This window comes from Syngnathus scovelli, chromosome 1 (assembly GCF_024217435.2).
Source record: "Syngnathus scovelli strain Florida chromosome 1, RoL_Ssco_1.2, whole genome shotgun sequence".
NCBI lineage: Eukaryota > Metazoa > Chordata > Actinopteri > Syngnathiformes > Syngnathidae > Syngnathus > Syngnathus scovelli.
In genome coordinates, this window is record NC_090847.1 from 10810523 (window position 1) to 10837026 (window position 26504).

At 41.0% G+C, this 26504-nt stretch overlaps 1 protein-coding gene and 1 long non-coding RNA gene across 3 annotated transcripts; one reads left to right on the forward strand and one right to left on the reverse strand.

Annotated features, from left to right (window-relative positions):
* The first annotated feature begins 1167 nt into the window (after positions 1–1167).
* pdgfrb (platelet-derived growth factor receptor, beta polypeptide) lies at positions 1168–26475 on the forward strand. 2 transcript variants are annotated; one of them, XM_049743965.2, is made up of 23 exons: positions 1168–1831; positions 11457–11517; positions 12043–12360; positions 12466–12723; positions 12821–12951; positions 13334–13499; positions 14664–14844; positions 15681–15796; positions 16316–16439; positions 16510–16721; positions 17937–18031; positions 18144–18276; positions 19610–19714; positions 19892–20002; positions 21086–21242; positions 21319–21485; positions 21754–21866; positions 22018–22140; positions 22344–22455; positions 23163–23262; positions 23330–23435; positions 23760–24007; positions 25005–26475. In XM_049743965.2, the coding sequence occupies exons 2-23, from the start codon at positions 11475–11477 to the stop codon at positions 25147–25149; spliced, it is 3264 nt and encodes a 1087-aa protein (XP_049599922.1). In that variant the 5' UTR covers positions 1168–1831; positions 11457–11474; the 3' UTR covers positions 25150–26475. The 2 variants fall into 2 exon arrangements, with proteins under 2 accessions (XP_049599922.1, XP_049599914.1); XM_049743957.2 differs by having other exon boundaries at positions 1170–1831; positions 23760–24025.
* On the reverse strand, positions 1484–4333 carry LOC137840293 (uncharacterized). The gene is made up of 3 exons (XR_011086831.1): positions 3682–4333; positions 3453–3596; positions 1484–2627 (listed from the first exon to the last, which is right to left on the reverse strand). It is a non-coding gene; the product is annotated as an uncharacterized lncRNA (long non-coding RNA).
* Positions 26476–26504: the final 29 nt, after the last annotated feature.

Sequence of the window (26504 nt, forward strand, 5' to 3'; positions counted from 1 at the left end):
AGGTTAATTGGTGGATTTAGAGGCCGAGGGTGGAGGGGGAGTTGTTTGCCCATTGCGTATAGATCCAGAAAGGGTTATGGTGGGCCTACTGTGTTGTTACCCTCCTATGTAATGAAAGGGAGCTGTGCACACTCTCTGATTAATCCCTGCAGGGACTGAAGAATTACTCTCACAATTAAAGGACATGCTTTCTGTCCAATTTAGACTCTTTCTATTCTAACCACTCCCCCTACAAAAAAAAAAAATACTACAAAAAAAAACCCAACAATCAGTTAACCACAGCTTTGGAGACGTGTGCAAAACGGCTAATCTATAAGTGGTACAAACTCTGTTTTTGGAAGAGAAAAATACAAGAGGAAAGATATTTTGCATGTGCTAAAGTGGACTGAATGTTTCTCTGAACAGTTTTAAATGTTTTTATATATATATATATATATATATATATATAACTAAGTACTATTAAAACTAAGTCCAAATTAACACAGCAGAACACAAGTTCCAAGATCAGGGTGAAATACAGAGGGGCATACAACTGTCTTCTTAAAAGCACAAAGTAAACAACAACCCCGTTTCACCTGCCAAGGGAACTAATCTAAGATTCAGGACTTCAGCTCTTTTTTTTCTTTCTGTAGCTTTGGTTTGTCGAGGACTTTGTTGTGAGATTCAAGACTTATGTTTCTCTGCTTTCTGCTGAAAGATTGTGCTTTGAAAGTCTTGGAGAGAAGTTGCTTTTCCTTGCGAACCACAGAGGCTGATCTGATGTGACATAACCAAGAGAGTCTGCCAACAGAATTTTGTGATAAGATGATTGCCGAATGAGTGTATGTCATTTAATCAGGCATTTGTTAGAAATCCTAAAAAAAAGAAGTCTGTTTAATTATGGACAAAGTTCAGCTATGATGCAATCTTGGTCCTTTTTTATTCCCATTTTTAAAACCTTTATTATTATATTCATTTATTATCTTGACTTGTTACATTCACCATGTGTGAGAAAAGACACCTGATTTGAACAATGTTGTTTTGAAAACAGTCGAGGTTATTTTCCCGTGAAACCGAGACACTCATGTTTGTTTCCTAAGCAGGCCACCACAAACTTTGCCAAACCCGTTTTACGCCCCCCCTCTCTCTCTGCCTGGACCTCTTTCTCTCCTCTTTCTCTCCTTTTCATTGTGTTTGTTGTTTTATGAAGGGCTTGATGCGGTCCAGATTGTTGCTGCCAACTGAGACTGTCTCACTTCACCTCCAAGCTTCTCGTCATTCAAAACAAACGGCCACTGACAGTTACACAGAATCCAGTCTGTATTTTTTTTCAGCTCTCCCTCACTTTACTTCTTTTACTTTTGAAACTTCTCTCTCTTGCTCTTAGTTCGCCTCCCCTCTCCCTCACTCACCCTCCTCCCCTGCCTCCTCTAGCTCCAGCAGGTCCGGACCACTGACACTCTCCCCACTCGTGTGAATGTGTCTGGGAAAAAGGGTGTATGTATGTGTCTCCATTGAGAACTTTTTTTTTTTTTTTTTTTTTTAAACAAAACTCTTTGTGAGAGAGGAGAGCAGTCCCCCCCTACGGTGCTGTGATTTGACTATCCAAACAGTCCGCTTCTGAGACATCCATCCTCCGGCAGGCTCCCGGGACAGCGCAGATTAACCTCTCAGACCCCTCGGACTCTGAACATCTAAGACATCTCTCCATCTGAAGCAGCAGCCCCCGTAGAGCGGAGCAGCTGGAAGTCTCTACTCTCATTTCAAGAGGAGGAGGAGGAGATCACGTCCAGATACATAGAGAAGAAGAGCAGAAAGAAGGCTCATCTGGGTTTTCGGGATCTTTCGGAAGGTAAGCCCTTGTCATGTCTGATTGCTGTCTGCTGTTGTTACTAACACCTTAACATGTTTGTATCGTTGTACAAAGTTCAGGCAAACTCGGGCCCAAGTCAAACCTTTCTGTGCTGGCCGCTATCGCAATTGAAGCAAGAGGAATTTGTAGCTAATAATTGTGAATATGCACACAGCAGGAGCTTACAATGCAACCTGTTCAAACATCATGTTGTATCTCTTTGCTTAGACGCTCATTCTTTGCATTGAACCGTTTTACGATGTTGATCTTCTCGCTGAGACAACTCGTTTCACAAGGCATCCTGTGGTCGTACAACCTCGGCAACATTGCACAAGCTGTTTGTATGTTCTCCACTTTTGTGCCTCTTCTCTAAAGAGTGTGTTTGGGCAAACACTCCTCGGTCACCCCGAGTGAACTGACAGTCCTGGCACTTTTATTCGTCATTGCCTTTTCTCAGGAATGACCCAAAAAGAAACAGCTTACGGAAAGGAGGAGACATGGTGATGAAATCCAATCTGGCATCTTTGATGACATCACTGCTATGTGTTTATCTTAAAAGGAGTTTTACTACCAAAAGGGAGTAAAACTATAGATATGTGAGCTGGGGACACACGCGGCGTGCATGTTTTTTCTTCACTGCGATCAGACAGATGTTCAGCACCTGAACGCTGCGCACATCAAACTTGTGTATGCAGATGACCTTTTTGATACGAAGCGGAGGATTTATTATGCTGGCATGCATCTGCTCCTTTCCCCCTTGACTGTTTGGAATTTCCTTTGGAGCGCAGAGCTCTGTCTGTGGATTGAAGACAGCCGACAGATAATGGCATGCATGTCATACTTTTACCATCAACGGCCATACGTGGCAATGTCCGACACCAAGTACCTCCTAAGTCTCATTTTGAATTCTGCAAAAATATTCTGGATTAATAGGCCATAAAGTTGGACAACACTTGCAAGGTTAAAACACTGTTATGCATGACAGCGCTTAACATCAGCTCACCATACAAAGAATGATTTGGGGAGTATGTTTTGAACAACATGACAAGAGAGCGAGAGAATTCCACCATTTTATTTACCTGTTTTTTGTTATTGGCTTTAATGTGTTCACTGCGTTTGTGATCAGGCCAAAGCGATAACAGTAGTAGCTCGGCAACGTTTGCTGGTGTTTTTGTGCCAAGGAACTGTTGAAGTGAGTTGAGGAGCTTCATTTTGAAGCTCTTTTAATAATTGTCCTTTGGTGTCATTTTTTTGTGGCAGCTACGGTACAGTGAAGACATAAGACTCAAGTGGTGCCCCGCTATTTTGTTGTTTACATTTAACCATTGTTTTTATTTATTCACTTCTCACAAATGTATAGCAGTTAAGAATAATAAAACAAACATTGCAAGTACGTTCAGTAATAATGTTATGCCACCAACTATTTGAACTTACTCCCATTCATGTTTCCATATTCATAAATATGAATATCATCTACAGGATATAGTTTTCATAATTTGAGAATGCAAGTCAGCAGTTTGTGTTCTACGTAGGCCATAATATTCAGATTTTTCTCTTTGTGAGTCTTACAAAAGTAATGATACGTTTAGTTGAAATGAGTGAGGTTGAATCGAGTCCTCACCTTCTAGGATGTTTCTCAGTGTGCATCAAACTCCCGGTATGTATGCGCTCCTCTGATGCGGTCGGCCTCATTCCACCAAGTTGGTCCTAATCCTTCGTCATCAGCTGTTTCCTGGCCCTCGCCGCTCGCCACATGCCAGCCACTCTGAGAAAATATGCTTCACATTACGACCATGTACAAAACATACCAGCAGCCTGATTCAGCTCACAAAGTGCTCTGTCACGCTCACGTGTTAGAAAATATGGCTGATCCCCCTTCCCTTGTTAGCCGGTCACTGCTTAAGATAGTGTGTAAAAATAGGGTTTATTTTTCATTTTATTTATAATCAAATAAAACCCTCCGTGACTCATTCTGAGGTGGGCAGTTATAGGCTGATTCATTATTAATCACTACTTTTGAAATGAGCTTGGCTCATCAGCCCTCTATTAGTCACCACTTCTTTAATGCTGCACTTAGAGACATATTCGATAGGTATTTTCAATAAAGAGCACTAAGTGTTATTGCCATCTGGAGTCCTCCTTGTTTCCCTCCCACCTTATTGGCGCAGCGCTGACAAGGCAGCTGCACCTCATTGAGCACGGCCTCTCCTGCAGGACACTGCGAGGAGGAAATGCTTTCATTATGAGTTACAAAACTGGAAATTCGGAAGGAAATACTTCATGAAAGTACAAAGACAGCAGCATGTTCGCATGTACAAGTTAATAAGCCGTCCACAACAAGCCTTACATTCTATGAGGTGGGTACATGTACAGCTGAAGTTAGTTGACTGTCTTTCTCAATTTGCTTACGATAATAGAGTGGTGGTGGAGGCCCATAAAAAAAAAAAAAAAAAAAACACACACCATGGTAAAGGAAAAACTATTGCAATAAAATCGTGCAATTTGCACAATTTAAGGGTTGCCCTTCCAACTCTGCAGATGCAAGAGCATGAATTTTGCTAACTACTCATTAAACTCATTACAGGCTTGTCTTCATTAAAAAAATCATAACGGTAAAACTATGCATTAGGTCTGACGCGTTTTCATGATTTTGCTGTCTGTTATTTTGTGAATGAAAAATGGCGGCCTCATCCTGGCACTTCTGATCACAGTTCCCTCTGGTGTATTGCAACAAAACGTGTCTCTTTCTGGTGGCATTAACAGTAAAGACAGCTATATACACATATTGACATACAAACACATATCTATGTATTTTCACGACAATATTTTTTTATGTTAGTCTGATATTAACCACCAAATATTGCTCTTTTAGTTTGATGGAAGGATTTTTGACCATGAAAATAAATAAAGATCTCTTTATGCATTAGTCTACGTTACTAACGGCAGGAGTCTATTCATGCAGTGCACTCTGTGATCCAGGTTGGTGGAACAGGACGATCAAGAAAAACATCCTTTTGCTTTTACGTGGTAAAAATATTCTGTACAGCACAGCACTTAAGTTAAAACAAGCCATCTGTATTACAGTGCAACAAGACTGTTGATCTGAGTGATTCCATTTTGGCCAGAACTGCACAAATAGTGGAACCGATTACTCACTTACTTGTCACCCCCATTCTTATCAAGCTGGTGCTGTTTAAGAGGAAAAAGACTGGAATTTAGACAGTTGGCTTTAATTGTGTTCAGCTGTTTTTGTTTCTTTTTGAGAGGTGTGTGGGGGTGTGTAAGAGCCTATAGGGATCTGCAAATGTGTGTAGGCTGAGGGGATCGGACCCTTCAGTGTCAAAGAGGAAGGTGGGGTGATTACTACAACAATATTTGATATACATCTATCCCCATACGAACAGAAATAGTTTAAATCGTGGGTGGGACGTGTTTCACTTTTTGAAAAAAAACAAAAAACAGAAACAGGCCCAGTTGGCGACACCATTAAGATTTACTGCTTAAGTAGAACCGGAACCTGAACATGTTTCAGTCTTTGATATCGTAATGATTTTTTTTTCTTGTGCAGATAAAAAAAAAAAAAGTTAATCCATTAAAAGCATATCAAACGCCAGCCACATCCAAACCTGTCATTCTCTTCCACTGTTGGTCTTTAGGCAAGAGCTCTTTATAATGTCCCACCACTGCCACTACAAACACAGTATACTGCTCAATTTAATGGAGGAAACCACAAAAACAGTTTCCAGAACATGTGTTGCCTGAGCACGTGAGCATGGTGGCTTTTGTTGCACAGGCAGTCACTCTGTCCAGCAGCTGATCTCAGCTTTAATTTTTTATTTTTGGTCGACTTTGTTGCTAGATGTCGTCTGTTTTTCAAGCAGAATCTGATTAAGCAAACTGTGAAAGCGTCAGTGCTGCTCCTAAATTACATGATACAAGCAGCTTCTTGCTGATTGCGTTGTCAAATATCCTGTTACCAGAGATTCCTTGACTTGGATCATACTGTGGCCACTTGAGCATGTTATTCCTTTCTACTGTGTTTGGTGCTTGGTTTCAGATCAGTGAAAATCAATGCATCCGCACAAGCCAATCACTAATTCAGCACATTGTGGAGCATTTACTGACTGTGTGTAACAATAGAAGGCGTCTCTGCTCATGAATGATCTTTAGTTATGTCTGCACAGTTTGCCTGTAGAAATGTGAAGTAAATTATCAAGACAATTCAGTAAGTTCCATCTTATTTTGTTTGATCTTCAACCCTGCAGTCCCCCCATCAAGTCAGATATATCATTGAGTTACTACACTAACTTAGTAATAAAGTTGGAAAAGATTACAAAAAACTATTGTGACAAGATTCATTAAACTTCATGTTTTGTTTTGCACCATGGCTAATGGGTTGATGTTACTACACATTTCATCATCAAACATTGAAAGGCTTTCGTAAGAAATATTTTTCAAAGGTAGTGCAATAGCAAGCACACATTTCATATCTATTAGGAATGTACAGTGCTTATATTCATACATTTTGTACTATTTTGTACACACTAATTGTACTGTACAGGCCTGACAGTTACAGTCTGGGTATGAGTCATGTCAGCCATATGTAAATACTTAAAGGTAAAAAATGAGTGACCACACTTTAAGATTACTGCAAATTATGCTCTTCTTGGCCAACAAAGGCCCTGCGGGCCATCCGGCAAGCAACGAGTTTCAAGCCACACTCCTGACATGAAGCCGTTGAATGGAAGTTCAAATACAGAGAAGTTCACTTAAATTACCACTTCGCTTGTCCTTTTGCAGTTTTATTTCATAACGTTGGTACTCTCCAGAAGTCTTGTATTGGTTTTTCCTCACCCTATTTTGTAATTGACACACAAAGGTTCGGACTTGTTCAATATAGCCACCAAACTCCAAGTTATTTTTTCTTCTCTTTTGTTTTTCTTCCATACTCCTACATAGTTCCTCTAGTGTTAAGACTAAGAAACCACAAAACTGAAATGCCATGTTACAGGCTACATTGCAGTGAATTAATAACAAGAAACACATTGTTGGATATTCAAATATGAGCAATGATAAGGTATTGTTTGCTCAAAAAGTGTTATATTTGAGTAAAACCTAAGCCATGTCAACAATAAGATTTATTTACAATATTTTGCCATACAAATGTTTTAATAAGCCGTTTAATCAAACTACATAAAACCCATATAAACTAAAACCACTGCCTAAATTGTGTACTCACACTCAACTATGGTGTGACAAACTTAGAGAGAGAAAATAATGCATGGGTCTTGGAGGTGAGTCTCTTCACATAAAATTTAATCCCTGATTTTGCAGTGTTCTGCCAAGGGAACAGGAGGTTGGCCTCAGGGGGATTTTGGCTGGGTGATAAACATGGAGGTTTGTTTGAACAAAGACGCAGCGGGTCATTATTTTCCCACAGCACAGGCCAGTTTACTTTGTTTAATCATCTAATCACCAAATAAGACTTTAGCGAAGGGAATGACTTGTGAATGTATTCTTCAAAAGTGATTCCATTTATATTTGAGCAGGATTGCTAGCTTTGAGCTAATGGATGTTTCTTTTCAAGATTGACACTTCCTGTGAGAATAGACATCTGTATGTGATTGTGCGATGTGGTATTTCCCATACACGGATGTTTGTATGTTGTGTACTTGTGTTGTCATCTTGTTCTCGGAGCATGTTCATGAAAAATGTTTTTTTTTACATTTCATGCGTTTAGTCCACCAGTTGTCTGCATAAGTTTCTGGTTAGTGGTCTTGTGGGTCTGCTGTCTCATTGATGCATCACAGACTCACACCCACTCAAGGTCAGGAAAGATTCCCGGACAGGAAGTGCAATCCCTCCAGCTGTGGCTCACAAGCCTTTTTGGAATTTTTTTTTCTGAGAATAAATCAACTGCTCTTCCAAACAGATTGAATTAAGGCTTCTTAACATTGTAGTGTAGCTCTCACGAATGGACGTCTTATTGCCAAATGTTTGTGTTAGACTCCATTAATGGAGGTGTACTTAATAATCTGGCAAGTGTATATGAAGTGAAACTAATCCTTCTATTTTTAAAGTGCAATATTAAACCCCCCTAGGGACGCACACGAGCAAACATTTGGCAGAAAATATGATTCGGCAAGCAGTTCCCACCTCATCACACATTTCTTTATCATTGCCAGATGTTCAAATCAAAGACACAGCAACAATGCGTGGAGATGAGCCCAGAGGTGGGATTACAAGTCGCTGGGGGACGCAAATAAATGCTCATGAGCTCGCGTGGGCCGAGTGCTTCTCGCTGCGGTCGAATTTAGCATCCTCCCTCCTTGACCGGCGACACTTTGAGTGGAGCTGCTCTTGTTTATGGAGAGCGGGAAGGGTCACCCTGTCACTGAATTCCCAGCATCTCTGAGAAATCATGCACTGCAGGATAACAGTTCATTCGTCATGGTGATTATTGTACCGTCGCTTAAATAAGCACCAACTTTGTCAGACCTCCAGGGTTGTAATGCGTACAAGGTTTACCATTCTGTAAATATGTCCAAATAATTTTTGAGCAAATTGTCGACCGTGACTGAAATAATCTCCTGTATTTGCTTTGATTTTATTATTTAGATGCACTGAGAAATAAAGAAAATTGTGGGACTGATTAGCTATATTTACAAAAGGTAAAAAGGTGAATAGTTAAAAAAAAAATCTGACAGAACTTTTGTTCATTTCAGTTGCTGAAATCAATACTGAAAAAAAAAATCTAGCAAAAAATCATTACCTTTCAGCCTTTGGCTATAGTATGTGCACATCAATATCAGAAAATCGATTGCAATCTGACATCCAAGTACAGTTGCACACTTTTGTGCACATGGACATTTTTTTCATTTCACCACCAAATTCTTTTAAAACCCTCGACAATATATTGTCGACAATATATTGCCAAATTCAGAGTCTGTTTGTACCACACTCTGAGAAAAAGACGTTAATGGGTTCAAGCATGAAAGAAGGTTATATAGTAGGTAGTTCTGATTAAAACCACCATTGTATATTGCCCTGGGACACTAGTTACACTTTTCACCCGTAACATTCTGTTACAAATTTTAAAGCCAAGGGCTTCTTCATTAAAATGCTCCATTGAGGCCTTTCCAAACTTGTTTTCACACAATCTATTTTGTTCTGCCGATCATGCTCCACGTCGAGGGTCATTTCCATAGATCTGCAGAACTGGATCATGTTTCAAAACATGGCACAACTTCCAAGTAGATATTTAATACGTCAAACTTTGTCACAAAGCCGTAAACTCACGGCTGGGCTTGTTATAATGAGACGTGGCATCACCTTGTGACTTGTTGCTGACACTCGGCTCAAGCTTGTTTTCACGTGTAGCTGTCACCACTCAGAAGCCATAAGCACTAGTGCATGACTCCCTCAGTGGCTGCCACCCCTCTTTGGGCCCCCTCCCGTCCCAAAGAGGGTGAGTGTGACCCCTCCGTTTTCGTCATCATCACCAGCAGGGTCCCAAGTGTATCAGCGATCCTGGGAAAGTTTTAGAGGGATACTGTGGGAATGTGAGCCACACACACCAGTGACAAAAAGGGGGAGAGGGGGAGGAGTATTGTGTGTGTGTGTGTGTGTGTGTGTGTGTGTGTGTGTGTGTGTGTGTGTGTGTGTGTGTGTGTGTGTGTGCGTGCGAGTGTGTGTGTGTGTGTTTCTGTAAATGTGTAATACAGCATGTGCATTCCCTGGCATGCAAGCCGTGTGTTAAAAACAACAGCAAAAAGTATCCCTCTTTTACTCTTTCACCTATTTTTATTAGAAGCAGGAGGCGGGACAGGAAATGGACCAGTCATGTCTTTGGATCAACTCAAGCGTTTTTCATTTTCCGAGCGGAAGCGCCGATGGCAACTCATTTGAAGAGACAGCAATATATATTTGAATTTTTAACCTGGATATTGACCTCTAGCAATCTCACCTGATGTAAAAAAAACTGACTATATTTTTTCTTTTTTTTGGTTTTAGATTTTCTTTCCCCCAGAGATTTCTAAAATAAATCATTTTGAATCAGATTGTCAACTAGCAGATTTGTCAAGATAGTGGAATGTCACATCGTGTGTGCGGGTGTTTCTGTGTGTGTGTGTGTCCTACCACTCCTCCCTGTCATGTGCTCACTTGCTCCCGATTGTGCCTTCCTCACCTGCCTCAATATCCTTGATTACCTAACATAATCTAAGTTATGCCTCATTCCGTCTCATCAGTAGGCCTTCATTGGCTATGTTTACATGGTTAAATATTTATTTGATCCAATCAAAGTTCAGATTCAATTTATGATCTGCACTCTCATTGTCTCTAAACATTGATTGATATTGATTTGATTAGGAATTGGGTGTGCATGCGTCGTCACACTTTCAATGGGAACAAATTGCACCATGATTGTGAGTAAATTTTCCATTTGTAGAAGTTGTTGTCCAAGTTGTTAAAATAAATCAATTAGGATTAGAAGCATGTCATTAAATTGGAAATATTGCAGCTGTTGGTTTCAATCTTAAAGGTGGAAACAACATTTTCCATGGAAAACTACCCCATTTAATGAATCATCCAAGTGTATTAGATGTTTTGATAAAGTTCCCATTTTTTTTCCAATGGGTCCCTCCTTCGCTTCCTCCTCCACCCTCGCTCTTCCCAAGGCGCTCTCTTCCGCCCTCTCTCTTTCCCACCCTGCTGCCTACATGCTAGCAGTGATGCATCCTTAACAGTTTCCAGACGTCAATGTTCTGTAGGCCTTGAGCCCAAACAAGTCAACAACTCCCCCTCCCCTCCCCTCTTCCTGTGACTTCACACTTTGGGACTTTGAGTGCTCCAAAGTGGGGTTATAATGGTGGTCATCATAACTGGAATCACCTCAACGGACAAAAGTCAGTGTCCAATTCAGACAAAAGCCAATGTCCAATTCATGAATTGAGCTTTTGAGTCCAGAAGCTGTTCATGTCCAAGGACACTGCAAAAGTCTGTCAGGTTGCTCCTGCGTCAACCACTTATGTGAATGCCCCCCATTTCCCCTTTGTTGAATGCCGCACCAATTAATGGCCCAGCGTGGCGCGAGAATAGCTTGGACGCAACATTGTGTCACCGGGCATGTTACAAAGACGCACACAGTTTGTTGGTGGTCAAAATCTTGGTGCTCTGCCACGAAAAAGGAGGTCGACATTGGCACACTGTTCTGGTGCAGCGAGGCATCAAATACCATCAGCGACAGACAGACTCTTATAAAACTCCTAAAATCGACACAGATAAGGCAATGAATATTTTGTCTCTCCTCTGACTGGCAGATGGCCTTGACACGCATCTCAAACTGAATTTAAGCAAATGGATTTCAGGAGGGCAAAGATCCATCCATCATGATAGAAAGGTCAAATGGAAAGAGGTTAACTGTTGTATGCTAATTGGGGTGAACACAAACCAGATTTTCCTGGTGTTTTTTTGTCTTATTTCAAATGAATGATTTATGGGCAAAGTAACTTGTTTACATTTTTACATCCGTCTCAGTTGAGGGTGTGTATGCAGGAGGTGATTTATGACTGTGTACAAACAATGAAGAGTATTGCATTAAAAGATCTTATCTGCTTGTCTGCAGAACGTGAGCAGCTCCACTATGAGGAGTGTGACCGTCTTCACTCTCCATTTGGCAGTCACAGGTGAGAACACAGAAAAATGAAAGCTTTGTCAAACGACAGTGGGGACAGCCAGACAGACGCAGAGCATCACAACGTGATGCCAAAAACACAATACAAAAGCTAGGTTGATATTTTTTACAGTTACTAACTTTAGAAACAAGGAAAACTTCTAAAGGGTTTTACTCAATGTCATACGTCACGCAGCAATGATACCAGATATCACCCTGCATGCTTTTCACTTGCTCCAAATTTGACGCGACCTACCGCCCAGTGTGCTCAAATGCGGCTTCTTTGTGTGTGTGGGCGTGATTAATGTCAAACACGACAGATGCATCCCAGCTGACCTCTTTCCGTTTCAATACATCTGTCATTGATGAGGCGTCGTCATCTCCTCACTTAGCCGCTCCGCACAATTCTTATCCATCAACATCGTAAGACAGGACAGGATCTGGCATGTCGTGTTGATTTAACCTTTGGCCCCGTGCCGCTGCCTCCTGGTCTCCTTGACCTCTAACCTGACCCTTCCCCTTGTTCTGTCAACCGCAGTTCTTCTGTGTCTCTGTGGCAACGTGAGCTGCCTGGAAGTCACGCCACATGACGGCCAGCTCGTCCTGACTGCGGGCTCTTCTCTCACGCTCACCTGCAGGGGCTCAGGGGACACCACCTGGGAGTTCAAGAGGGATGACGTTCCTTATTTCCAGGTGGAACAGGGCCAAAGTGGAGTGCAGAGCTACCAAATTGTGCCAAACGGCATCCGATCCAGCGTTTTGAACCTGTGGAACGTAAACTGGAAGCACACTGGGGTGTATCAGTGCATTGATCGGCACACTGGAGAAAAGAAGGAGGTGGATGTGTTTGTCCCAGGTTTGGAGGTGGATGTTTTTGTCTCAGGTTGGGGAGCATTCTTTGCTCCCCAGCTGAATTTGCATGTTTACATGAATCCAACACTGTGACTTTTTCCGCCCGCAGACCCCCAGGTATGGTTTGTTGAAAGCGCTCACGGCATGCTGACCAAGACCAGTGAGCTGACCACCATCCCATGTGTGGTCACCGATCCCAAGATCAACGTATCCCTCTACGAGAAGGAAACTGACCTCCCAGTCAAGGGCCGCTATGCCCCCAGTGAGGGGTACACTGCAGCCCTAGAGGACAGAACGTATGTGTGTCGCGGAAAGATGAACGGAGAGGTCAAAGAGTCCCAGGCTTTCTACGTTTTCAGTATCTTCGGTGGGTATTATCTTTGCCAACCAGTTAGTGCTGGTGTAACTGTTGTGGTTGTTCAATTCACTCATTGAATGCTGGTATCGTCACGTCTCCCCCTCAGTCCCGGAGGCCATCGACACCTACGTCAACGCATCAAGGACGGTGCTGAAACAAGGCGAGCCGCTGACGGTCAACTGCACCGTGCACGGAGCCGAGCTGGTCTTTTTTAAGTGGGACGTCCCCAACAAGGAGGTGAGTAGGAGGCAGGCAGAACGAGCTTTTGTTCATCGTTCCCCCTTGCGATTAACACTCTCAAGACTTTATAACCAAAGTGCATCAAGATGTGAAAACACATGTACCTTCTATTCTGCTGCAGTGGTGGGAAGTAGCCAAAGTACAAATACTTTTGGATAGTTGTACTTTTACTCCCTATGTTTGAAAGATATTTGTACTTTCTGCTCTTTTTACAAAAATATCTGTATTTCTACCCAAGGGCAGAATATGAGTACTTTTGCCACTTGTATCCTTTTGTTACCTGTGATGTACTATCATCCTTGATGCCAATATTGCCTTTTATCAGTGACCCCAGGAGTGCTGCTGTTTAACCACAGTCCTATTAAAATGTCTCCTCCAGGCTAACGATGTGGAACCACTAACTGACGTCCTGTCAGCCATGAACATGAGATCCTGCCTCATCTTCCCTCAAACTCGGCTGGCCCACAGCGGAAACTATGTGTGCCATGTTCATGAGGGGGTCCAGGACCAGACGGCCTCCGCCAGTGTCAACATCACAGTCCTTGGTCAGACACACACACACGCACACACACACACACACACACGCACGCACGCACGCACGCACGCACGCACGCACGCACGCACGCACGCACGCACGCACGCGCACACACACACACACACACACACGCATGCATGCGCACACACGCGCACACACACACCCTAATAATAAACTCACGCAGTACAGATTGTTATTGTGGCTCACCAACCAAGGAGAGTGCCTATTATGTGAACTTTATGCAAGTCCAGCCAAGAAGGAAGTTTATTTTAGAAGAAATTAATATCTACTGTATTTATTTAGGTTACTGAAAAAGTGAAAGTGTGAAACAAACCTTGGACACTGCATTCATGCACATGGGGTCACACATGGGAACATATACTGTATACTAACCCAGAAAAAAAAAAAAAAAACTGTCTTCAAGTAAATGTGACAATGAAAGATCACATTTTTATAATATGCTGTTTGGAAAATAAATACTTGCCATTTATAACAACAATATGTAGCAGTATAATGTAATTTTCTTTATTTGCATTTGAGCATAATCTATTGATATTATTATTACCAACAGTATTAGTACTTTAGCTTAGTGCAGAAAGTTTTCATGGCTGACTGTTGGCCACTCATGAAAACAATAAACAACAATGAGAACTTGTAACAACCAATCACAATGCACATGAAGTTCCAACAACAAAAACAAAAACAAAAAACATGGCCTGTCCAATGCCAGTATCTATGGTGCATTGTTTCTTGAAAAGAATACTTGGGGTCACAGTTTTTCCATTGCATCAAGTTGGTTATGTTTGCCACGGTCAAACGTTGAGTGTTCAGCAGGAGGAGTCGCAGACTGTATCTTTTTGTTTTTGCACGTGGTGTGTGGGGGGCCTAAATCCTGTGTGAAGAGCTTCTCGAGAACTACAAAACTCGTCTCGCTGTCTTCTGGGAGTTAGTGGTTGCTTATTCTATCTGCAGTGAGGTGTGTCATGTTTATGAGATCTTCAAATAACTTGAACCTCCATGCTCCATGGTACTGCCAGTCATGGAGAGTTTTTCGCCTAGGAAAGTCAGCTAAATAGACTAGATCCACTGATCCACTCGGTATAAATAACTGTTTCAGCAATATATTCATTTTAAAGATTGTGTGGCTAATGATTGTGGAAACATCTTCCCTTAGAACGAGGCTTTGTGGCCTTACGACCGGCTGAGAATCGTCACATTTCAGCCCTGCTGCAGGAGAACGTTGAGCTGAAGGTGGAGGTGGAGGCTTACCCTCCCCCTCAGGTCAGCTGGAGCAAAGACGGCACTGCCATCAAAGGAGACAAAATCATCATGTACAGACAAGAGCATGAGATCAGGTAGAACCATAAGCATTAAGCAAAGCTTAGACATTTAAGTAATTAGCACTGAAGCTTCCTCAGAAGAGGAGCCTCCAGAGACAACTAGTTCTTGTCAGTCATCAGAAGATAAGGCTGAGTGTAACACAATATCCTTTGATGGTGGGTGGGGCTTATACCACAACCATAAACACAGGAAACATAAACAAGTCTTGGCACTAAAGCAGTGGTTCTTAACCTGGGTTCGATCGAACCCTAGGGGTTCGGTGAGTCGGTCTCAGGGGTTCGGCAGAGCCTCCACTGAGGAGGTCCGAACAAACCTGATTTATTGTGTAAATTCTGATTTGCCAGAATGTAATTTGTTGTGAGTTCATGCATTGAGTTGATTTTGTTATTTGAACAAGGGGATGTTCAGGCAGGGCTTATTTTGCGCACCAGTAAAAAACATCGATGTCTTGAATTTCAAAAAAATAATTGTATTTTTCACTAAAGAGGGGTTCGGTGAATGCACATATGAAACTGGTGGGGTTCGGCACCTCCAACAAGGTTAAGAACCACTGCACTAAAGCAATTCTATAATTTAAAGAATTGGGCAAGAAAAAAAATGACCAAAAAAGTTTAAGTAAAATTACTATATCTATTTACACCCAAATATCATTTAAGGGGGATTAGCACAAAATTAAACTATGAGTGACTCATACCAACTGACAACTGATACTTAACCAGTAGAGGGCACTACATTACTGTGATCTACTCTGCCTATCTTCATGAATGTGTATGTGTACTTTATACAAGAGATTTAGTTTGATAACTTTGAATGACATTTTACTCTTAAAATTATTCCGTATTCCTCTCAGATATGTCAGCATCCTCACATTGGTGCGGGTGAGGCCAGAGCAGAGGGGGCTCTACACTGCCCGGGTCACCAATGCAGATGACTCCAAGGAAGTCACTTATAACCTGGAAGTCCAAGGTGAAATTCTTTGAAAAAGGCCATTGGAATTGTGAGTCGATTGCATAAGAAGGGAGGTTGATAAGCAAAAACAAAAACAATATTAATTGCTTTGCATCCAAGAGAAATGTATTAATCATTTTTTATGACACGTTTGGAGGCCACTGAAAAAGTTAGAACCCCAGGCAATACAACTTAAGCAATTCAAAATCATTATTTATATAACAGCATGACAGAAACATAAAAATACAAAAATGTAATCAAATATTAAAGTCAATAGAAATATTGATTACAATGGTCAACAGAGGCAGAAATTTGACTGGAAAAAATAATATCTGTTTATAATGGAAGCAGTGCAGCCGAGCTACCAAAAAGATACTACAATGTCAGTAACTGAGTTAGTACATTTTAAATTTCATAAAACTAATATTAATATTAGGTTGTAAATGTAGGTCTGTGCTTCTGGTACTTTTTAGACCATCACTGAGTGCAACCAATATTACTAAGCCTGTGTTTGTGTATGTGTGTGTGTTTATGTAGTTCCCTCTCAGATAAAAGATCTGACTGACCTCCACCTTCCTGGGAAGAGACACCTTGTGACCTGTATAGCTGAGGGGGTCCCGACCCCGACAATACAGTGGTACAGCTGTGACAGCATGCTCAAGTAGGCCAATGACTACGAGGGAGCAAAACACTCGTCTTTGCCCCCAATGGAAAGTTATTTTGTTCCACAGGTGCGACAACAAGACTACAATATGGCAACCGCTGGCACCAGAAGCAGAAGTGCTGAGCATTCAGACCAACGTCACCCACAGCGAGAGCCGTAAAACCAGTCAGGTGTGGAGCCGTCTGACCTTCCACAAGCCGCAGCAGGTCACAGTTCGCTGTGAAACCAGCAACCAGGCGGGGAAGGTGGACAGAAGAGACGTCAAACTGGTATCCAGCAGTAGGTGTCTCATTTTGACTTGTCCAGTAAGCACGGCGGCTGTAGTGGTTAGCATGTCTGCCTCAGATTCAGGAGTTGCCGAGTGACCAGCTTGGTTTCTTACCCGAAATCAGCTGGGATAGGCCGCACTTCACCCACCAAACTTACAAAACTCCAGAGGTTAAGCTGTATAGAAAATCAATAAATATTCCTAATTATATAGTATGCAATGAAATCTCCGGGACTTATGAATACACATTATTAATGCAAAAAAACACTGAGCAAAAAATATTTCAAAGTCACATCAACTTTTGGAAACCTGCTGCACTTAAACCTAAATATCCCTAAATAATGTCATTGCTAATGCATGTACTGAAGGCAAGCTACAATTTATTGTTTTGTAATGTTAAATTGACAACTGTAAATAGTCATTACAACAAGACATGGTATCTTTTAGCCAGTAATGTATTTTGCTGCAGACTTATTACATCAATTGAGCCTTAACTTTACTTTTCCATAGTAAATTTAGGAAAACAAAACATGCTGTTAAATGAGGGGGAGCTAAACAAATATTTGTCAGCTTGTTGCTAAAAGCTTCAGTTCTCAAGAATCATTGAGGTCAAGTTTATGTTTTAGTTATATTGGATACTTAAAGTTGTAAATATCTGGTGCATAAATACTGTATGTTATCATACTTCTTTCTTACGCTAACATTCCTTAGCTTTACATAGTGACTCGCTGTGTTCAGAGACGACAACATATTTTGTGTGGGAGAAAAAAAAATACAAAAGATAGAAGTACTGATTCAACAAGTAAAAGTTAAAAAACAGTACAGACTCTGAAATACACTTGCAAAGTTGATGAGTGACCAAGGTTCATATGTGTCATTTTTCCACAGTGATTTTACAATTGTGCAAAAATGTCATAAAGTAATGGAAGGCAAAAATAGGAATGAATTTCTATTGTTTACTCCTATGTGCTTTTAGTACTACTAGCAACATTATAAAATTCTACCATTTGAGATCTAGCACTTCAATTGGACGCAGATGTCAACTACTGCTTACTAGAAACATCTTGTTGTTCTACTAGTCAAGTGTCACCTTGTAATTTCTCTAGTGTGCAGAAATCCAGTTATCCAGCAGTGGAAGGCAGTAGCGGACAAAACATCACTAGCATGGCATGGAATAAATGTTGAAAAGGCTTGTGTACATGTCGTGTGCCCCTTTTCTGTTGCAGCTCTCTTCTCCCAGGTGGCAGTATTGGCAGCAGTCCTCGCCTTGGTGGTCATCATCATCCTGTCCATCATCATTCTCATCGCCGTGTGGAGGAAGGTGAGACACAAACTCAAGAGACTTCCTGTGCTGATGTTACACGTCACGGCAGTCAATCTCACAATTATTTGTGTGTGTGTGTGTGTGTGTGTGTGTGTGTGTGTGTGGTCAGAAACCTCGCTACGAGATTCGCTGGAAGGTGATTGAGTCTGTGAGCCAGGATGGTCATGAGTACATCTATGTGGACCCCATCCACTTGCCCTATGACCTCACCTGGGAGATGCCCAGAGACAACCTGGTGCTGGGTGAGTCCTCCACAGGCAGGGGCCGATTGTGTGACGTTGGTTTTTACTCATAAACTAGATTTGATTGTAATATTATAGCATCTCAATATTTTATTTATTCATCATTTAGTCCTTTTTTAATAAATAAATAAATAAATAAATAAATAAATAAATAAATAAATAAATGAATGAATGAATGAATGAATGAATAAATAAATAAATAAATAAATAAATAAATAAATAAATAAATAAATAAATAAATAAATAAATAAGTATAGATCTGTGGTCCCCAACCATGTTTGGATATGCGTACACTTATATGTGTATACGAAGCGAGCCTCCAGTTGCAAAAGGACATTCAGATATGTGTTCACCTCTGGGATCGAACCGGATTCTTGCAGGGTGGAAGTACAGCCTGAGGTCATCTGTACTCTTTTGTACTTACCCAACCCGCGCGGAACTAACCGGTGCCAATCTCGCCACGTGACCCCCGTGGGGACAAGCGGTATTGAAAATGGATGGATGGATGAAATATATGAATTTATTAGAGCCATCACAAATTGATTGATTGTCTTTTATTTTGAATCTGTGTGCAAAACTAATGATCAAATAGCAATAGAAATTTATGAATCAATAAAACAAATCAGAATTTCCTCACCCTCCTGGGCGGTATTTCTTTCAGGCTCAGGTAACATCCCATGTTAAGCTAAGGATATTAAAATGTCCGGATTGTCAGAAAGTGGTTAACTAATTATACACTACTTCCAAAATATGGAAATAGAAATAATACCTATAATTGTATATTATATGACAATTATATAAATAGTTCTATATTCTGTCTTATAAATATGATAGGATATTGGATATAAGTTTATGACCAGTTTCTTATGATTTTGCATCAATATGATATTGGATTTAAAATATTTATATTAACAGTATGTACATCCAAATAGACAACAAAAACAAAACTACTTTTGAGAAATCTTTTCACAAAATTGTCACAATGATAATTGGAAATTTGTGGAAAAATCTGTGAGCATAGTCATTATTTTAGCAAAGCATTTTGTATTCATATTTCAACATTATACACAGGGCATGAAAATTGTAATAAGAATAATAAGTTTAATTCTTATAGTGCCTTTCTAGGGACTGATAATATACTACTTAAAAATTGGAACAGAATATTACATATGGAAGAAATGTTATCTGTATTACATGTGTACAATCAATACAGGAGTTGAAATGGGAGCCATTTTAAAAGTAATACAAATCTACAGACACAAGACTACAATAATATGTAGATTTTTCTGCCAAAATGTTCTGAGTCTCTAATGATCCTTTCTTTGTGTTTCAGGTCGCACACTTGGATCGGGAGCTTTTGGCAGGGTGGTCGAAGCCACTGCGTATGGTCTTGCTCATTCTCAGTCCAGCACAAAAGTGGCCGTGAAAATGCTGAAATGTAAGACGCAAATAGAAAATATCAGGCTGGAATCGGGCTTGTCCCTCGCTCTCGCCTGAGCTTTCGCTTGCTTTGCGTTTACATTCAACCACCAAGCCACTGAGTACTAGTGTGCGCTTTCACTGTCTTGTTCCAAAATCGAAAGCTGGATGTCTTTCACTTTCTGCCTTCTTCCAGCAACAGCCAGAAGGAGTGAGACTCAAGCCTTGATGTCGGAGCTGAAAATTATGAGTCACCTTGGTCCCCATCTCAACGTTGTCAACTTACTGGGAGCCTGCACCAAGCATGGTGAGCAGCATGTTGACTGTCTAGACTACACCTAGGACTAAATGATTTTCATTGGCTGGGCTCATTTCCTGGGAGCTACGCAAATATTTATTAAAGAATCCTGCACCCTCTTTGCAGAAGTTCCAGAAATTTCAGCAAATCAAACCACAAGATACATTTGTTTTTGTGGTTTCCCGATTAAAGAACAGCAAGCAAAGTGACCAACAATTTTAATTTCTGAAGCATTGAGACCGCATTGAACCAGACTTCTCGCTTGTCAAATTCTTTCCCCAATTCGCTCTCTTTTCTCTCGTGTGACAATATGAGATCAAATTTCACGCAAAAGAATGACAAATGAGACTTGATGTCATGGTGGCATGTGTTTTTTCCTAAATTTAATTTCACTAGCCTTTAGTCAAGGATGATTTAATTTATTTGGCATTAGTATTATTTTGCATATTCATCTAAACAATCAGCGGCTCGGTGGCGCACTGGGTAGCACGTCCGCCTCACAGTTAGGAGGGTGCGGGTTCGATTCCACCTCCGGCCCTCCCTGTGTGGAGTTTGCATGTTCTCCCCGGGCCCGCGTGGGTTTTCTCCGGGCACTCCGGTTTCCTCCCACATTCCAAAAACATGCTTGGTAGGCCGATTGATCACTCCAAATTGTCCCTAGGTGTGAGTGTGAGTGCGATTGGTTGTCTGTCTCTGTGTGCCCTGCGATTGGCTGGCAACCAGTTCAGGGTGTCCCCCGCCTACTGCCCGATGACGGCTGGGATAGGCTCCAGCACGCCCGCGACCCCCGTGGGGACTAAGCGGTTCAGAAAATGGATGGATGGATCTAAACAATCAGTACAAATTTCTTGCATATCAAGAAGTATTTAGCTTGACCGTCTAACTGGATTTCCCAGGAAATGCAGTTTCTACACTACGCTCAAACTTACAAATTATTCAAATAATTGATGCTTTACACAACCTGGTTTAGTTTAATATGGGGCATATTTCTGAAATAATTTATCTTTTTTACATCTGTCTAATTCATGATGTAGCCATCGTCCAAAGACAACTGATCTGATCTTATCCTTCCCTCTTTTATTGACAATTCAGGTCCTCTGTACCTGGTGACTGAGTACTGTCGCTATGGCGACTTGGTGGACTACCTGCACAGAAACAAGCACACCTTCTTGCAGTATTTTGCAGAGAAGAACCAAGAAGAAGACTACCTGATCTCGAGGGGGAACAGTCCACTTAGTCAAGGGAAAGGGTGAGGAAGGATTGTTTTGGTAAAACTATATGTGCGGGGGCATTAGAACCCTGATCATGTCGCCCTCACCCCGCAGCTACGTGTCATTTGGAAGCGAGAGCGATGGAGGCTACATGGACATGAGCAAAGACGAGCCTTCCATCTACGTTCCCATGCAGGAGCAGATGGACTCTGTCAAGTATGCCGACATCCAGCCATCTCCGTATGAGTCGACCTACCAGCAAGACCTCTACCAGGAACAAGGTCTGGATGGAGACACATGTGTCTTCTGTCTTCAGTTTACAAGAATTCCTTTTCACTGCTTTTGCGATGCAGCCGTCCACATATCTCCAGACAAATGGAGGAATGCACTTAAAAATGACACTGCTGAAACACACATTGCACTCAGCCACTCCTAAAATGCACACACTCAATCTTGACACATCAGCTCCAGTCGGTTCCTCCAGTAGTGATTTTCACTCTTCATCATGTTTATCTGCTCACCTTCTCCTGTGATCCAACTCATCTATAGTTGGCAGCAGACTAGACCTGGTCATCAGTGACTCGTCCACACTCACCTATGATGACCTGCTGGGTTTCAGCTTCCAAGTGGCTAAGGGCATGGAGTTCCTGGCGTCCAAGAATGTAAGACATTGACAAAAATGACTTTCTGAAGGAGACATCAATGATAAACATGAGAGTTAGGGCATGCGTTGAAGAATTGAAGCAGATAAATGCTACTAGAATTGCTTCATTTAGTTTTATTGTTTTTTGTATTGGCTTTGTACCCATGCAGTGTGTTCATCGTGACCTCGCCGCCAGGAATGTATTGATCTGTGAGGGCAAACTGGTAAAGATCTGTGACTTTGGACTGGCCAGAGACATCATGCATGACTCCAACTACATCTCCAAAGGCAGCGTGAGTAAGAAATAGATGAACCGATAATGTCATCTTCTTGGTCAATTTCTTTTGTAATTTTTGACAGGGTGCAATATTTTACAGAAAGTAAGATGTAGGGACGCTTGTTCATCAAGTTCACGTTTTCCACAATTCAAACATTGTACATTGGGACATTGTATTATTTAAACAATTTGTTCGTTCATTCATTTAAATCCATTTAGACCTTCCTGCCCCTCAAGTGGATGGCACCAGAAAGTATTTTCCACAATCTCTACACAACATTGAGCGATGTGTGGTCTTACGGCATTCTTCTCTGGGAGATTTTCACACTGGGTAAGTCCACACACGCATTGTTCACACTAAATCGATCGTAAGAGGAATTTATTTATTGAGATCTAAAAAAGGAAGCAACTTGTATTGTAAATGCTGAACTCTGTAATGCATTAATCTAACACTTGGTTAGGAAATAGCAACACATTACATGAATTGTTGCTGAAAAAGGTAGGTGATGTCAATTTGAACTCTCAAGCAAACTCTAAACATTGTAGGTATGTGTTTTTTTTAAAAGGAGCGTAATAAGGCCAAGTCCGGCTGTAATTATTTTTCCTTATTTTCCAAGACAGTCAGATGAAATCTCATTAGTTAGGCTTTAAAATTAGCACCCACTTGCATTGGATATGGTCAGTTTATTTATATGTACTTCATTAATAGAAGCTTTTTGAATGTTTTTTTTTTTTAAATAAGCGTGAAATAAAGGGGACATTTTAGAGATCTGTACATGGCATGTGAAGGACTAAGCCCCTAAGACATTACAAAAATAAACTGAGGCTCTGTGACTTGGTAACCCAACATTCTGTTCTATTTTTTTTTTTATTATTATTTATGGCTTCATTTTTTCTCGAAGGGAATTAAAACTATTTTTGACATTTAACTTACATATCTATGTAATTCAAAATGTCAAGGTTTTCAGTCCCTTTGTTACTGTTTATTTCAAACTGTCCAGGTCATAGTTACTGAAGCAATCTGCACACTTTTCACAGGAGGAACCCCATACCCCGACCTGCCTATGAATGAGATGTTCTACAGCGCCCTGAAGAGAGGCTACAGAATGGCCAAACCTGCTCACGCCTCTGATGAAGTGTAAGTAAGCTAAGTGTAACCATCACTCCGGGGTCAATATGAGCACAAAGCTTTGTTTACATTTCAGCTATGAGATCATGAAAAAGTGCTGGGACGAGAAATTTGAGAAGAGACCCGAGTTCTCCTTCCTCGTTCATTGCATGGGCAACATGCTGACTGAAAGCTACAAAAAGGTATTTTATTACACTCATTATTCAGTTTGCCTCTTTGTGCAGCGATTGTTATATTTAAAGTGTACTATGAAACAATGATATGTCAACGTGAGCTGCATTTCTTACACTGCATTCATTTCAACATTACATGAACATATTTTTCCTCAGATTGCATTCTTCTACACTGAAACATCAATCTGAATTTGATGTACTGTTCCACCCTAATGTAAAGGAGTTGTGTTCAAAGAGCTTTCCATAAACACAACGATATGTGCAGTAAAAAATGTATGGTAAAGGTCAGTGGATGCAGGAGGAGTTGCTCAATAAGTTGCGTCTTTTCAACAGAGATACAGCCAAGTCAGTGACAACTTCCTGAAAAGTGACCACCCAGCTGTGGCTCGCACAAAGCCATGCCTCACCTCCCCTTTCGCAGAAGCCAACTCCACGTTAAGCCCCTCCTCTCCCGTCACCCTCTCCTATCCTCCGGATCCTCGCGGTTGGCACTCAAACCCGCAGGAGGCCGTGCCTTCGTACAACGACTACATCATACCCATCCCGGACCCCAAGCCTGAAGACGCTTTCGCTGACATGAGGTCGGAAAGCCTAGCGAGGTAGCAAACTAGTGGTGTTAGGATCCTGTTTACACATGTGGACCAAATGTTGCGTTTACGTTTCTCCTCATGACATACCCACACATCCAGATGTTAGGTTGAGACAATAGCGGAATTGTGCATGTTGAACGTCACTCGTATCACAGAGCTGAACATGAAGCCAAGTACAATTGGCTTCGGTGACCAAATAAATTATTGAAGTTTTCAGGGGGCTGTTAATTTTTTTTATTACTAGATTAACCTTGGGAGAAAAAGCAGTCAAAAGAGGAGGGTGTGGGAGCAAGGAACACCATGACATAATCCACAAATCATACAGCTGTTTCCAAAATCTAATTTTCAACTTTTACACTTACTTAGCTTTCTTCATGTCTACTCTTTATCATGCTCATGAAATAGATCAGGTGTGTGGAGGAAAGAGCTGGAATATTTGGAACCACTAAACTGACTGGGCTTTAGGTTTTCAGTCTTCACCCACTTCTGTTGGTGGAGGTCCTCCAGGAATAAAAAATAAATAAAGGCTCTTATGTGTTTGGCTCAAAACCAGAATAGGAGCACGGGTGTCAAATTCAAGGCCCCTGAATAAAGTGTGTCCTTTTTATGTTTCTTGCAAAATTGATTTGTTGGATTTGGGCAGAAAATCTTTAGAAAAATTGCTATTTTTAATCATTATCTCCACCAAATCTACTGTCTGTGCCAACAACATGTCATGGCAGAGCTTTTCACTAGATTGTAAATAACTTGTGCATCCCATTTTTCTGACATGATGGTGTGACTTTTCGTGAAATATATGCCTTGGCTCAATATAGGTGAGCAAATACCGGTTTAAAATTTGTTTTAAAGAGACAGTCTGAGTTGTTCCGTATCTCTAAAGACAGATGCATGGGACGTTTTGCTTTAAGTGCAAAAAGTACAAAAGTGGTGTGGTGTGACAAATTGATAGGTGTCACTTTGTCACTGTGTCATTGTGTCTCCTTCTCAGCTCTGTAGCTCTGGATGGGGAGACGGACTCTGTGTCTCAGGACACAGCCGATACGCTTCCGGAGGACCGGCTGGAAGGGACTAGCGAGAGAGATGCTCTGCTGGGCTTCTCGGGGACGCCTGAGGTAGAGGACAGCTTTCTGTAGTCACATTCAGGAATCCTGGAAAAAGGGCTGGCGGAAAAAAAAAAACATTTACTGGGGGACTTTTTCCTCCTATTATTAAACAGGCTGTAAAAAAGGAACGTGACTAAAGTAGAATGTAGCATCATGGAGACTAAAAGGAGATTTGTATTTCCACTAAGCACTCGAGACGTTTTCATCTTAGTCTGTATCTATTTTTTCATTATCACTATTAATACCTCTGAGTCCATACAGTCAGTAATCAGCATGCTTTTGTCATTCTTTGAACGCCACCATGGCACAGATACGATACACTCCTTGCAATATTCCATGGTACTGCCTGTAATTACTGAAATATTTGTGACCTATTAGCTATGTCAATGTTTTCACTATATTTGTTAGAAAAGTGAATATTCATGTTGCATACAAATACTATTTGATAACCCTATCTTATCTAAAGAAACAAACATGTTAGAAAATGTTGAAAATGCACGGTGAAATGCAGAATGATTTTCTATACACTGTTTTGATATTTTATAATAATCGGTGGTTCGAGTTAAAGAAGCTAATGAGAACACTATGAAATATTGTTGTCCTTTTGAATGATTTTCACATTATATTTCTTTTGTGTGTGTATATGCCTTCATTCATAGCTATGTGCTAGATTTGCACTTTATGTCGGAAATGTATGTATATTCATGATCAAGGTACATTTGAAATGTTCATTCTGTTAAAAGAAGTTTAACCTGTATATCCTCGCTGGCATGTGGTAATGTTTAAGAAACTAGCCTGCATGTACCCATCGCATTTATGACAATGAACACCACAATGGAAAACTAACTAAATGGCAAACCACATAGAAAAAATTCATGGACAAATGTATTGAGACATGCGTCTTGGTTTTACACCGACATCTTGAATTTTCAGTAAACCAAAATTGACAAAAACATAGCTCATAAAGCCTGCTTGGATCAAACTGGTGTGGAAGATTTTAACTTCCTGTATTGTACATAAACAGGATATTTTATATTGATATAAAAAAGGGGGGAAAAAAAAAATATATAGACAGCCGAAAGAGATTTAGGCGTCTGCCTGCCAGTGAGGATGTGCGGTTGTTAAACTGAGGAAAAGAATAAAAACAGCATATCACTGCCTTTGCACAAGAAGAAACAAACCAGTGCCTTTGTTTTGTACAGTCTATTCACTGTACATATTATTGCTCATTATAAAGGGCTACTGTGCGCTAACGTCATGTTCCCACCACCTTGTCCACCGTGTCCGACAACCACAAGCTACGCTACCAAAGCTCTATGTAACATGACAATAAATGTGTCAGCATACACTCTCTCAGTTCATGCATCCAATTCATTTTCTGTGCT

Excerpts from the sequence above, each read along its gene's own strand:
- pdgfrb (XM_049743957.2), top strand. The coding sequence starts at position 11,475 with ATGAGGAGTGTGACCGTCTTCACTCTCCATTTGGCAGTCACAG. Across the intron at positions 12,724-12,820 it reads CTACGTTTTCAGTATCTTCG|TCCCGGAGGCCATCGACACC; the intron begins GTGGGTATTATC and ends TCTCCCCCTCAG. Across the intron at positions 18,032-18,143 it reads TCATCGCCGTGTGGAGGAAG|AAACCTCGCTACGAGATTCG; the intron begins GTGAGACACAAA and ends GTGTGTGGTCAG.